Below are 10,763 nucleotides of genomic sequence, written 5' to 3' on the forward strand. Positions count from 1 at the left end.
TCCCCTTTAAATAAGTCGCTGCGTGACGTCATGACGGCGCTGTCGCGTCACAGCACGCACGCCAGCAGTCATGACGGGCTCGCTCCTCTCGGCTGTGGCTGTTCCATCTCCCCGCAGCCCGGGATGTGTCTCCACGGTGCCGGGGGGTCGGTGAGGACGCTGCCTCCATGTTCGCGGAGCCGGGTTAGAGTCTGGGTGTGTCCCCGCAGCGGCTCCTCCCTCTCCACGACGTGTTGTTGTTGTTGTTTTGGTTGTTGTGTGTAACCGCCCGGGTCTAGTGCTGGGACGCGCGCATGCATCAGAATGGCTCCGGCTGTTCCGGCGGCTCCGGCGGTTCCGGCGGCTCTGCCAGTCCCGGTCCCGGGGGGGGCGGCGGTCGGGAGCGGCAGCCTGCTCTTCCGTCCTTCAGCCCGCTGCCCTCCGCCACGACGCGGGTGAGGCGCTTCATCCAGGAGAGACGCACGCTGCCTCTGCCCAGGGTGATGGTGGTGTTCTCGGCCGCGGGGGACACCGACAAGCCCGGCGAGGACGCGTCGGTCCCGGACCCTGCGGAGGACGAGCTACGGAAGCCGCCGGCCTCCCCCTCGCCGAGCCGCAGCCCGGGCAAGCCGCCTCGCCCCCCGCTGAGCGAGCAGGAGCAGGAGGTAGGCCGCTCCACGGACCCGCTGGACAGGGACCAGCCCCACGTCACACAACTAGCAACATAACACAGGCTAACACACTGGAAACCACACTCACGTAATGTCCAGCTTCAGACAGAAAAGCTACACAGTAAGGAAATAAACACGTAAACCTAATATTAATTTACCATTGGATAATAACAGCTGCCATCCCTGACACCAGTAAAGTACTAAACACACAGCCTCACAGTTCAATAGTCTCCATGTGACACCAGTCTGTATAAGCACAGTGTCCAATACATCACATTATGACTGCACGTCATGTGATCAATATAACCTGAATCTTCCCTTGATCAGAACTATAACCTTCCCCTTTTTACTATTGACAACGTTTCCAATCTTTTGTTTCACTCCTCATAATAAACTGTGTTTGTATGAAACAAAGTGCTTAAGAAAGAAACCCAAAACAAAAAGAAAACTTAAAAACCTTTTGGGTGGATGTATATATCTAGCTTCAAATGTTTATTCAAACAAATGATGAAATAACGAGTATTCCATTATCAAAATAGCTGCAGCTTAATTTCCTATCTGTTGAACCTCATCATTTGCATGTTGGCTGCATGTGGATATTAATACACTTGTCAGTCCTCTTAGGACCACAACATGAAAAACATCCACACACACAGTCAAAGTATGCACCATGGCTGTAATACTCTATATACCCATGTCCATGGGTGTTAAACAGAACTAGGGGCTCATACTAGTTTTCACAGTGAGGTTTATGGAAACAATATGTACAGGGAGTGCTTCAAAGATTATCCACAGATGATTCTGAAGTATGTTGTCTGGTTGGCCGGATTCAGCTGGGCCCTGATTCAGGTCAGGATTGGCTGACAGTTGTGTCACCTGACTCTCGTTAACGAGCCAACATATGATGTGTACTAAACATGGCCACAGCAGAATAATCCTCTTATGGTTCTCTGTGGTGTGGCTGCAAAGTGTCAGCTGACTGGAGGCCTGCAGTGGCAGATTCTTCCTCACATGGAAACATTAACAACTGAACTGACAGGGCAGCGTTTTTATTCAGTTTCTTTTGCTGACACACAACAACATAATGCATCTTTTGTACAAGAAACAAGAAGGTTTATAAAGAGAGCACACACAAGGCTAATGCTCTGTCTCACAATGTAACAGAACATTTAATAATATTCCTGAATCCACCTGTTCATCCGGATCTGCTACAAAATGTAAGGGGTTCTTCTTTGGCTCATGCCCCACCCCTTCACAACATTTCATCGAAATCGCTTGAGCAGTTTTTGTGTAATCCTGCTAAAAAACAAACACTGAAGAAAACATATAATCTCCTTGGCTGAGGTAATCAACTGCCTTATGTAAGATAGTGTGTTCATAGTGCTAAAGTACAGGGGGTGGGGGAGCTACATCGTTTAACTGCTATAGTATAATGTAGTTGATTAGAGTAGTCTGTAGTACTACACTACACTGAGTAGGGACGGGAATCGGCAGGGACCTCCCGATACGATACTATCACGATACTTAGGTGGCGATACGATATGTATTGCGATTTCTGTGGGTATTGCGATTCGATATTACGATTTCCTGGGATTTCTTTTGGTTATTTTTTTTTTTTAAATACTGGACCATGGAAAAATGTTGAATCATTCCTTCAAATACAACACAGTCAAATTCATTTAGAGCTTTACCAGTTTTATTTCAGATATTAACATTAACTTAATGACTGCCGGGCAGCCAATAGAGAAAATAAATAAAAATGTGCCTTATTATTGTATAGCCCCTGTCAACTGCACACAAACTGACAGATTAAGAAATGTATGCCACTTAGGCTACTTTTAAACAATAAACAAAAGGTAAATTAAATAGAATGAATAAACGTTTACTTAAAATATAAACTTTGAAATAAACAAAAAGTAGGCTATTGTTTGCATGTAGCAAAAATCGATTTGGGAGGCAGCATATCCATTTAAAATCGTCATTCACAAGAATCGCGATTTGTAACTGAATCGATTTTTCCCCCCATCCCTAACACTGAGGCTGTTTAGCTATATTAATTTACCCTGATAATGGTCTAAGGATTGAAACAGCACTAAACACAATCGCCCTTTTTTATTAATTTTCTTAATCTGTTCAGTAAGTTGTTCGTGTCTGACGTCTGTGGACTTTTAGTCTCGTTCACTGAATTTAGTTCCATTCTCATCCCCAGTTTCCAGAGGTCATCTCTCTGAACGTTGGGGGCATGTACTTCACCACCCGTCTGTCCACGCTGCGGCGACACGAGGACACGATGCTGTCGGCCATGTTCAGTGGGCGTCACCACATCCCACGTGATGCCGATGGACGCTACTTCATCGATCGGGATGGAACGTATTTTGGGTGAGCAGCAAAAAGTCCTAGTGATGAATGTTTTCTTTATCCCCCCGAAAAATCCGGTGGCCCTAATCCTCTTCAATAGAGATCCGGCAGTGTCCAGAAAAAACTAATGATATACAGAGAGGATGTTTTTATCTTATTTAGTGCAAAATAACATACAGACAATCTTTAAAAGAAACATAAACAGTGCAGTGATACATGTACAGTAACATACAACATAATATTAAATTGTGACTTAAATAAAAATTGTAAAGATCCACATGTGAAATATATAGAATATGTCACAGTGTGAATGAGAATGATCTGTTATCTAATCTGAGGATTATCTGTAGGAGGCAACTAGCTCTTCACTTTAATTTTCACGTGACAAGACTCGTAGTGAATAAAATGCGTTGTGCCAAGTGTCAGTGTTGACAACACAACATAGAGGCAGACACGTCATATTACACAATAAAAATGAATCACAATATTCCTCGACAATCAAAACCTTAATGTCTCACAATACCAGATGTAAGGATTAGGAATTAAGAGGCAGGATAAGGATAAAAGCTTTTCTTAAACCAGGTTGTGTGGGTGGACGAGGATTTGTAGCACCTCCCAGAGGGCAGAGGGCAGAGGATTGAGAAGTTGAGAAATCACCAAAGTGACTACATCCTTACATGTAGGCGGAAGGATTCGTCCCCAGGGGGCCGTAATGTCTGTGCTGATTTTTATAAGATATAAAACGGACCGACATCATCATCATCCCTGGAGCCACATCGCTTTCAAGGCTACAAACGAAAAGCAAATGACTTAGATGAAAAATGATTGAGATAACAAGCAGAGCAAAGATGTACAACCTAAGTGAGGAGTAGGATTGGGTACAGTTAGTTCTGTCTGAGTGCCCCCCCCCCCCCATTGTGCGTCTGTGTGAGGAGGTGTTTATTAATGATTCAAACACCAGTAGTTCACAGAATGATGGTTAACTATAAAAAGCGATATATTAAAACCCATCAGAGGCAGCCGGCCCACTGTAGGTATACAAATACTCTGAAGGAGCCTTTTCATTTGGGATATTAGTCCTGGTGCTCTGGTGGTTATTGTATTGCTGGAAAATAAATCTTCTTTCGTGCTGCTGTGTACACTGCGGCAGCTTTTCCTCCAGGACCTCTCTGTATTTTTCTGAATTAATTTTAGCCTCAGCGTTCACAAGCCCTGCAGGTTCTGCTACACAGAAGCAGAATCAACTTTATCGGCCAAGAATGTTGATGCATACAAGTACAAGTGAGACCAGGCTACAGAAGCTCTAAATAAATGTTCTCACAGAAGTAAAGGAAGTGATTAATATAGAGTTACCACTAAATAGAGATGGTGAGACCTAGATATGAAGCTTGTATGTACAAGGTAATTTATTGGTATGAAAATAGATGCAGTATAAAACCAACACAAACCACAGATGTCGTTTTGTACAAAGGACAAATTACAATAATTTGGGGGGTGATGTATGTTGTACTCCTGAAAGTTAAAGTATCGATCACGGAGGGGTCAGTTACTGAAAAGTCAGTGATTTCAGTCGTGTGGAAAACATGAATCGTAACAGAAACAGGTGTGCTACCCACATTCACCACAAGGCCACTCTTTTTGCAAAGTAGTGTCACGGATTAAAGAAAAAACGAAAATGACTCTTCAACAAGGTGAAGTTGAATAGTTAGATAGTGACCAGATTGACCTCAGCAGAGTAGGGACATTGTTTGAATCATTTTGTAATAATTTCAGGAAGTACAGAAGTGGGCTAAATACATAAAAGATGTTGTGACAGAGAAATGTAATGGAGGCTTGACATTTTACAGATCATACATAAACGTTATGATAAATAACTATAAATAAAAACACATACAACCAAGCATATAGAATTCTGATTTAAGAAAATAATCTCAATAGTGTTTGTAAAAAAATTTAAACATAAATGTACATAAAAGATAGATAAATTAAATTTAGAAATTTTAGGGCTGGAATATCCAGCACATCCAAGAAACCAAGACAGTGTGATGTTTTCAATTTATTTTAGTTTTCTGTGTTAGTTACTTTCCCCACCCGGGCACATCTGTATATATCTTGTTACTAGAAATTAGAATTAGAAATGTTAGTACTAAAAGGTACTAATCATCCAAATGTATTATGTGTCTTCTTAAAAGGTGGCTACACCATTGCAAAGTATGTTTTGTTAAAACCTGTGTTTCCTGACTATCTTTATTGTTCAGTGTAGTTCAACTAATCCCTGCACTGTCATCGTCTGTGTTATTTAAAGTAGGATTCATCTGGTGGGATTATAGTCATGTGTGGACATGTTCTACTCGTACCGTTTTCCGCCCAAAGGGACATCCTGAACTTCCTGCGTGAAGGCGAGCTCCCCCACAGGAGCCGAGTGCGACCGGTGCACAGGGAAGCTCAGTACTACTCCCTCGGCCCGCTGCTGGACAGCCTGGAGGACATCCAGCCGCTCACGGGAGAGAAGGTTCGACAAGCTTTCCTCGATCTGCTGCCCTATTACAGAGGTAACTGAAAATCACCAAGAATCACCATTTCAATGTTTGTTATCCAGGGCAAATATTACAAAATGAGCGTCAAAGCTTCATCCGTGTATTTTAACCATGAGTAATTGTAGAGGTTTTCAAAGTCAAACACTGTTAACTACGGATTCAGTTAATTACAATTTGAGTCCAATTTTTTTTTTGCCAATATTTGTTCACATATTAGCAAACTGGGACCATTAATACTTCACTAGCTCATATCAGCTCTATCAATATATTGTAGCGTATTTTTCTCAGAGCATATATTGATCCATTCACGATGGTCATCTGCAATAAGTTCTTCTTTAGAAGACACAATTTAAAGTATGTGTTTCATGTTTGTGTTACAATTTGACTGATTTGTGACTCAGCGACACTCACCACACTCACTCTTCCCCCCTTTCTCTCCCTCTCACAATAAATTCTGTGCTGTTGAATAAAAGATAAAATGCTTCTTTAAAAAAAAAATGCAGCAGTCGCATTTTTCTGCTTTAATTGCGTTCCTGGGCCAAGTCAGCGGGCCAAACATACAATACAGACTTCCTGTCGTTTTTAGAGCACCTGCATCCTTCTCCCTCCCACACAGCATATTTTCCTCATCTCTCAGACGCCTGCTCAGCTCTCCTGTGTGGTTAAAACTCTCTGCATTATTGCAAAATCCACACTGCAGCACATTTCTCTTATAAATTATAGACCTACTCATTGCAAAGGGATTACTGCTGAGTACAGTGTTCACTTTGTAAGTTTCACAGGACCGTGGCTTTAACAGTACACGCGATCGATCCAGTGGATTTGCTTCAGGATTTTGTTTTGAAACATGATGAGTCAGAACGAATAGGAGAAAAATTACAGCAACCAAAAACTATTCATATTGCAACCGACAAGACAGAATTTAAACTTTGTGAACACAATCCTTTGATAGGTTTATAAATATTCAAAAATTGCATCAATAAGTATAACTGTTTTCATTTCAGACAATCTGGAGCGCATTGTCGAGATCGCCAAACTGAGGGCCATGCAAAAAAAGGCCCGATTTGCCAAGTTGAAGATCTGTGTCTACAAAGAGGAGATGCCCATCACGCCGTACGAGCGTCCTCTCTTTAACTCTCTGCGCTTTGAACGCTCAGACAGCGAGGCCAAGCTCTTTGAGCATCACTGCGAGGTGGATGTTTCTTTCGGACCTTGGGAGGCGGTGGCGGACGTGTACGACCTGCTGCACTGCATCGTCAGTGACCTGGGCGAGCGGGGCATCACCGCCGAGCAGCAGTGCATCGGTGTCTGCGACAAGCACCTCATCAATCACTACTACTGCAAGAGGCCCATCTATGAGTTCAAGATCACGTGGTGGTGAAGCTGGAGGGAGACACTCGTGGCTGATTGGACCAAAATGGATGTTCCATTTCTTTCTATAACTCGGCCGATATTGGTTTTTGTATCAAAGCGCCAATATTTTTTGCTGAAATGTGACCCTTTAAATCCCGTTCTAATTTTTAAATATTCAGTTTCCCCAAAATATTCTGTCTCATCAAACACAATGAAGCAAAAAAAACCGAAATACACACTATTCAGTTAAGCTGGAACATGTCCTCCATTATACAGACAGGTGTTTCTGTTTTTTGCCAACACTCATTTAATTGAATGGCGAGAACAAAGCAATAGAAACTCTTCTCAGTATAAAGCAGTGATAGTCAACAGCACCTCAAACCTTGAGCCTCTTGAATAATCATATAACTGAATCAAAACTTCACTAAAACACTTTCAAAAAAACCAAACCAGTTTAACTTGGTGTGACTTATATACTGGCCATAAATACAAACACTTCCACTGAGATCCAGGCCATTGATACAGTACTATTACTGAATCTCCTGTTGTTGCTGACCTCCAGTGTGATGCAAAGGTTTACTCTGGGACCTCATGACACCATGTCACTACATCCGTTGTGAAGAAGAGGTGAAACAGACTTATAACTGTCAAAGGTCAGAACACTCCTCCTCAGCCTTTGATTTCAGATGAAGGCATTTTTGACACATTACATACATTTTTATTTCCTCCACCAGTTTCTGCACTAGACGAGTTCAGGCACCTGTTTCTGCGACGCTGACAGCCTGGCACAGTCACAGTAGTTACATGCAAGCTTAGGACACAATGGCAAAAAACACCCCCCCAAGTCACAGCTACTGTATGTGTGAGTGAAAGTAGGATCATTTTTCAGCTTCTGTAGACAGTTGTGTTGATTAACACTGAAGTGAATCTGTCAAAAAAACATGAAACATGTTGATGGAGACAGTATTATGCGCGCCTCGTGGAACAGATGAGCTTTTATTGTTATCAATACAGCCGTCTACTCCAGAGACGTTATAAATGAGAGACACACTGCTGTATGGAAAACTCTAAAGCGCCCCAGATGGATTATCACATTTTCAGAAGTTACACGGTTGTTTTAAGACACGTAACGTTGTCTTTTAATGCTTTTTATTCCAACTTATGTGTGTAACTGGAGATTGTGTTCGACTGCAAGATCTGCTCAGCGCAATCTGAATGTTGGGCAGTGTTGTGGCTAAATTCAACAAGTGTAGACACTGATGAAGGATCGTAGCTGTCGCTGGCATCTTGCTTTGCAGCAAATGTAAACAAGGTAAAACTCTGAATGTGCAAAAACAATCAAAATCCTGAGATGATTGTCACGTAAGACGATATTATTATTTACCTCATTTAAAACCCAATCCTAGATGTTGTTATCTTGTCGCCATTGTTAAAATTAGTATCACTGTCATTTCCCACATTAATTTATTCATAGTTCGTTTATCAGTCTATCTGTTCCTTTGCCGTGGATTGATATGTGAATGAGTTCAGGATGGTCTCACCACATTTCCAGTAAATATAGAGAATTATATTATGAGCGAGAAAACAAGTCAAATCTGTATTTTTAGGACTAATGTTTGTTTCAGAATACAGATGTGTAACTGTGAACCTGTTCCTTTTGGGAAAACAGTATATTTTAATTATGCAACCTCCTGAGGAGTTTGTTTTTAAAGATTTAAATGAGGTTGGGTGGTGTCTGCTTTTCTCAGAACAGTCTTCACATTTGACGTGGTTACGTAGAATCACTCAGTTGTAGAGAGTTGGAGATTGAAGGGAGACAAATTGAAGGAAGCTGAATTTGTTGCACACTAATGTTAATGTGCAGCTGTTGTAGCCGAAGTATACAAGAGAGAATCTTAAATCAAACAACTTAAGTAGTTATTTAATGTCAACTTCCGCTTGCAACTTGCATACACAAGTTAAGTTAAATGGGTATTTCCTACTGTACTTGATGATGAAGTCTGAGCACCTTGTGATTGTCACCAAGATATTTTGTGTTAAACTCAAACAGCTCTGTGGTTATTAACTGGAGTGTAACAGCATCGACATCAGTTCATTTATCTTCACTAAGATAGAACATGCAGTTTTGAGCACTAGGTTTGAATGTTTTTTATATTGTTCTAACAACCTATATTTTCTGTTAGCTTCTAGGAAGCTATGGATCTATTGTCCTCTATGTGTTCAGTTAGTTTAAAGTGAAAAAGCAAAGTGTGATTTTTTATTGTTTATCTAAAATTAAATATGACTGTTAAAAGGTAAATGTGTCCCAATCTATTTATGAAAATACTGCATGAAAAAGCATTGACAAGAACACATCAACATCATTACTGAGTGGATAAGAGTCTATTGTCAATGCCGGTCCAGCACATGCATCTTGAAATCTGAAAAACATTACGATGTGATAAGAAGCTTGTTGGTCTGCGTGAACTCCAAACAGCAACATACAGTCACTTACACTATGTATTATATACGTCCTATTAAGGTGAAATGCATGAAAAACGAATAGATTTTCCATCAGGCTCAACTGTACTTGGCAAATGAGAGCAAGCTAACATGCTCAACTACAATGGTGACCATGGTTAACCTCAAACCTGCTTAAAATTCGAATGTTAGCATTTCCACTGCGGGTGTGCGGAGAGTGGACAGCTCCCAGCTTCAGTACCATGGACAGCTCTTTATTATCAGTTGCTGTATTCTAATCTATTGCACAGCATTGTATTTTAGGTCCTCATAATATTCTTCTGTATATAAAGCATGTTCTGTCAATTAACTAGTAACTTAAGTTGTCAAATAATTGTAGTAGAGTATATAATTGTTGTGCGGTAGAAATAAAAAGTGAAAAGAATATACTTACATATTAATAAGAATGTTTGAATCTAAAGCAACTAAGTCATGAACATTAAATGTCATTAGGAAGTACTTTTATAGGTTTTAAGGATGGTCATTGAACTGAGTTGATATGAGCATTGAGGTGTAAGGTAACTGAGTAAAATGCAGCAGTGTATTATGTTGTATTCACTTTTAGCACCGAAGTCAGTACTGAAGGGATAAATGAGTAAGTGATCAGTTAACAGGAAATGTATGTATTTATAATTTTTAGGAAAACATTTCCTTGGACCAGCTTTTCCCCTGTGAACCAGTATAGAAAGGTGCATAATTCAGTTTTCACTGTTATATATATATTTATATCCGTGTTTATCTGAATTTTTCAATGACCAAATGATCGATCAATCAAACAATTATTAAAGAAAGCAGTCATCAGATGTAATTGTCAGTGAAAATGATTGTCAATTCTCTTAATTAACTAATTCAATTTCTGCTTTGTGTAAATTATTGTTGACAGTAACAATAATGGAAGCAACAACAAAAAAACACAAATGTATAACAAATGAAGCTAATTTAAATAAGAAAAATAAAGGTTTCAACTGGTTGCAACTCGATATTGTAACAGGGGTTCTCTCTCTCTCTCTCTCTCTCTCTCTCTCTCTCTCTCTCCCGCCCCCTCTCCCTCTCTCTCTCCCTCTCACTCCCTCTATCCCCGGTGTTCTTCCATGTCTCTCTACCATTGTGAGGGGTGGAGGCTGACGGCCGATGCTTCTTCTGAGGAGAGGAGGATGGAGAACAAGGGGAACTAGAGGCTCGCTGCTCGGTCAGATCTCACTGAGCGTCTCGATGACCACAAGCTACGAACTTGGTGGAGCATTTCTTTCCATGGGAGCAACGCGGGTGCAGATGAGCCGGAGAGTGATCGTCGGTCTGCTGCACCAGGTATGAAGCCTCCCCGCTGCTGCTGCTGGCGGCGATCATCGCATCTTAAATGGGATCA

General features: G+C 41.1%; 1 protein-coding gene across 1 annotated transcript; it reads left to right on the forward strand.

The window, feature by feature from the left end:
• Positions 1 to 59: 59 nt before the first annotated feature.
• kctd7 (potassium channel tetramerization domain containing 7) lies at positions 60 to 9,161 on the forward strand. Its single transcript, XM_061085676.1, has 4 exons — positions 60 to 644; positions 2,860 to 3,029; positions 5,382 to 5,560; positions 6,550 to 9,161. Exons 1-4 carry the CDS (start codon positions 294 to 296, stop codon positions 6,924 to 6,926), a joined length of 1,077 nt encoding a protein of 358 aa, XP_060941659.1. The 5' UTR covers positions 60 to 293; the 3' UTR covers positions 6,927 to 9,161.
• Positions 9,162 to 10,763: the final 1,602 nt, after the last annotated feature.

This window comes from Limanda limanda, chromosome 14 (genome assembly GCF_963576545.1).
Source record: "Limanda limanda chromosome 14, fLimLim1.1, whole genome shotgun sequence".
In the NCBI taxonomy this organism is placed as follows: Eukaryota; Metazoa; Chordata; class Actinopteri; order Pleuronectiformes; family Pleuronectidae; genus Limanda; species Limanda limanda.

Coding starts and splice junctions, on each gene's coding strand:
- kctd7 (XM_061085676.1), top strand. CDS start 294: ATGCATCAGAATGGCTCCGGCTGTTCCGGCGGCTCCGGCGGTTCCGGC. Junction 645..2,859: donor TGAGCGAGCAGGAGCAGGAG/GTAGGCCGCTCC, acceptor TCTCATCCCCAG/TTTCCAGAGGTCATCTCTCT. Junction 3,030..5,381: donor CGGGATGGAACGTATTTTGG/GTGAGCAGCAAA, acceptor TTCCGCCCAAAG/GGACATCCTGAACTTCCTGC.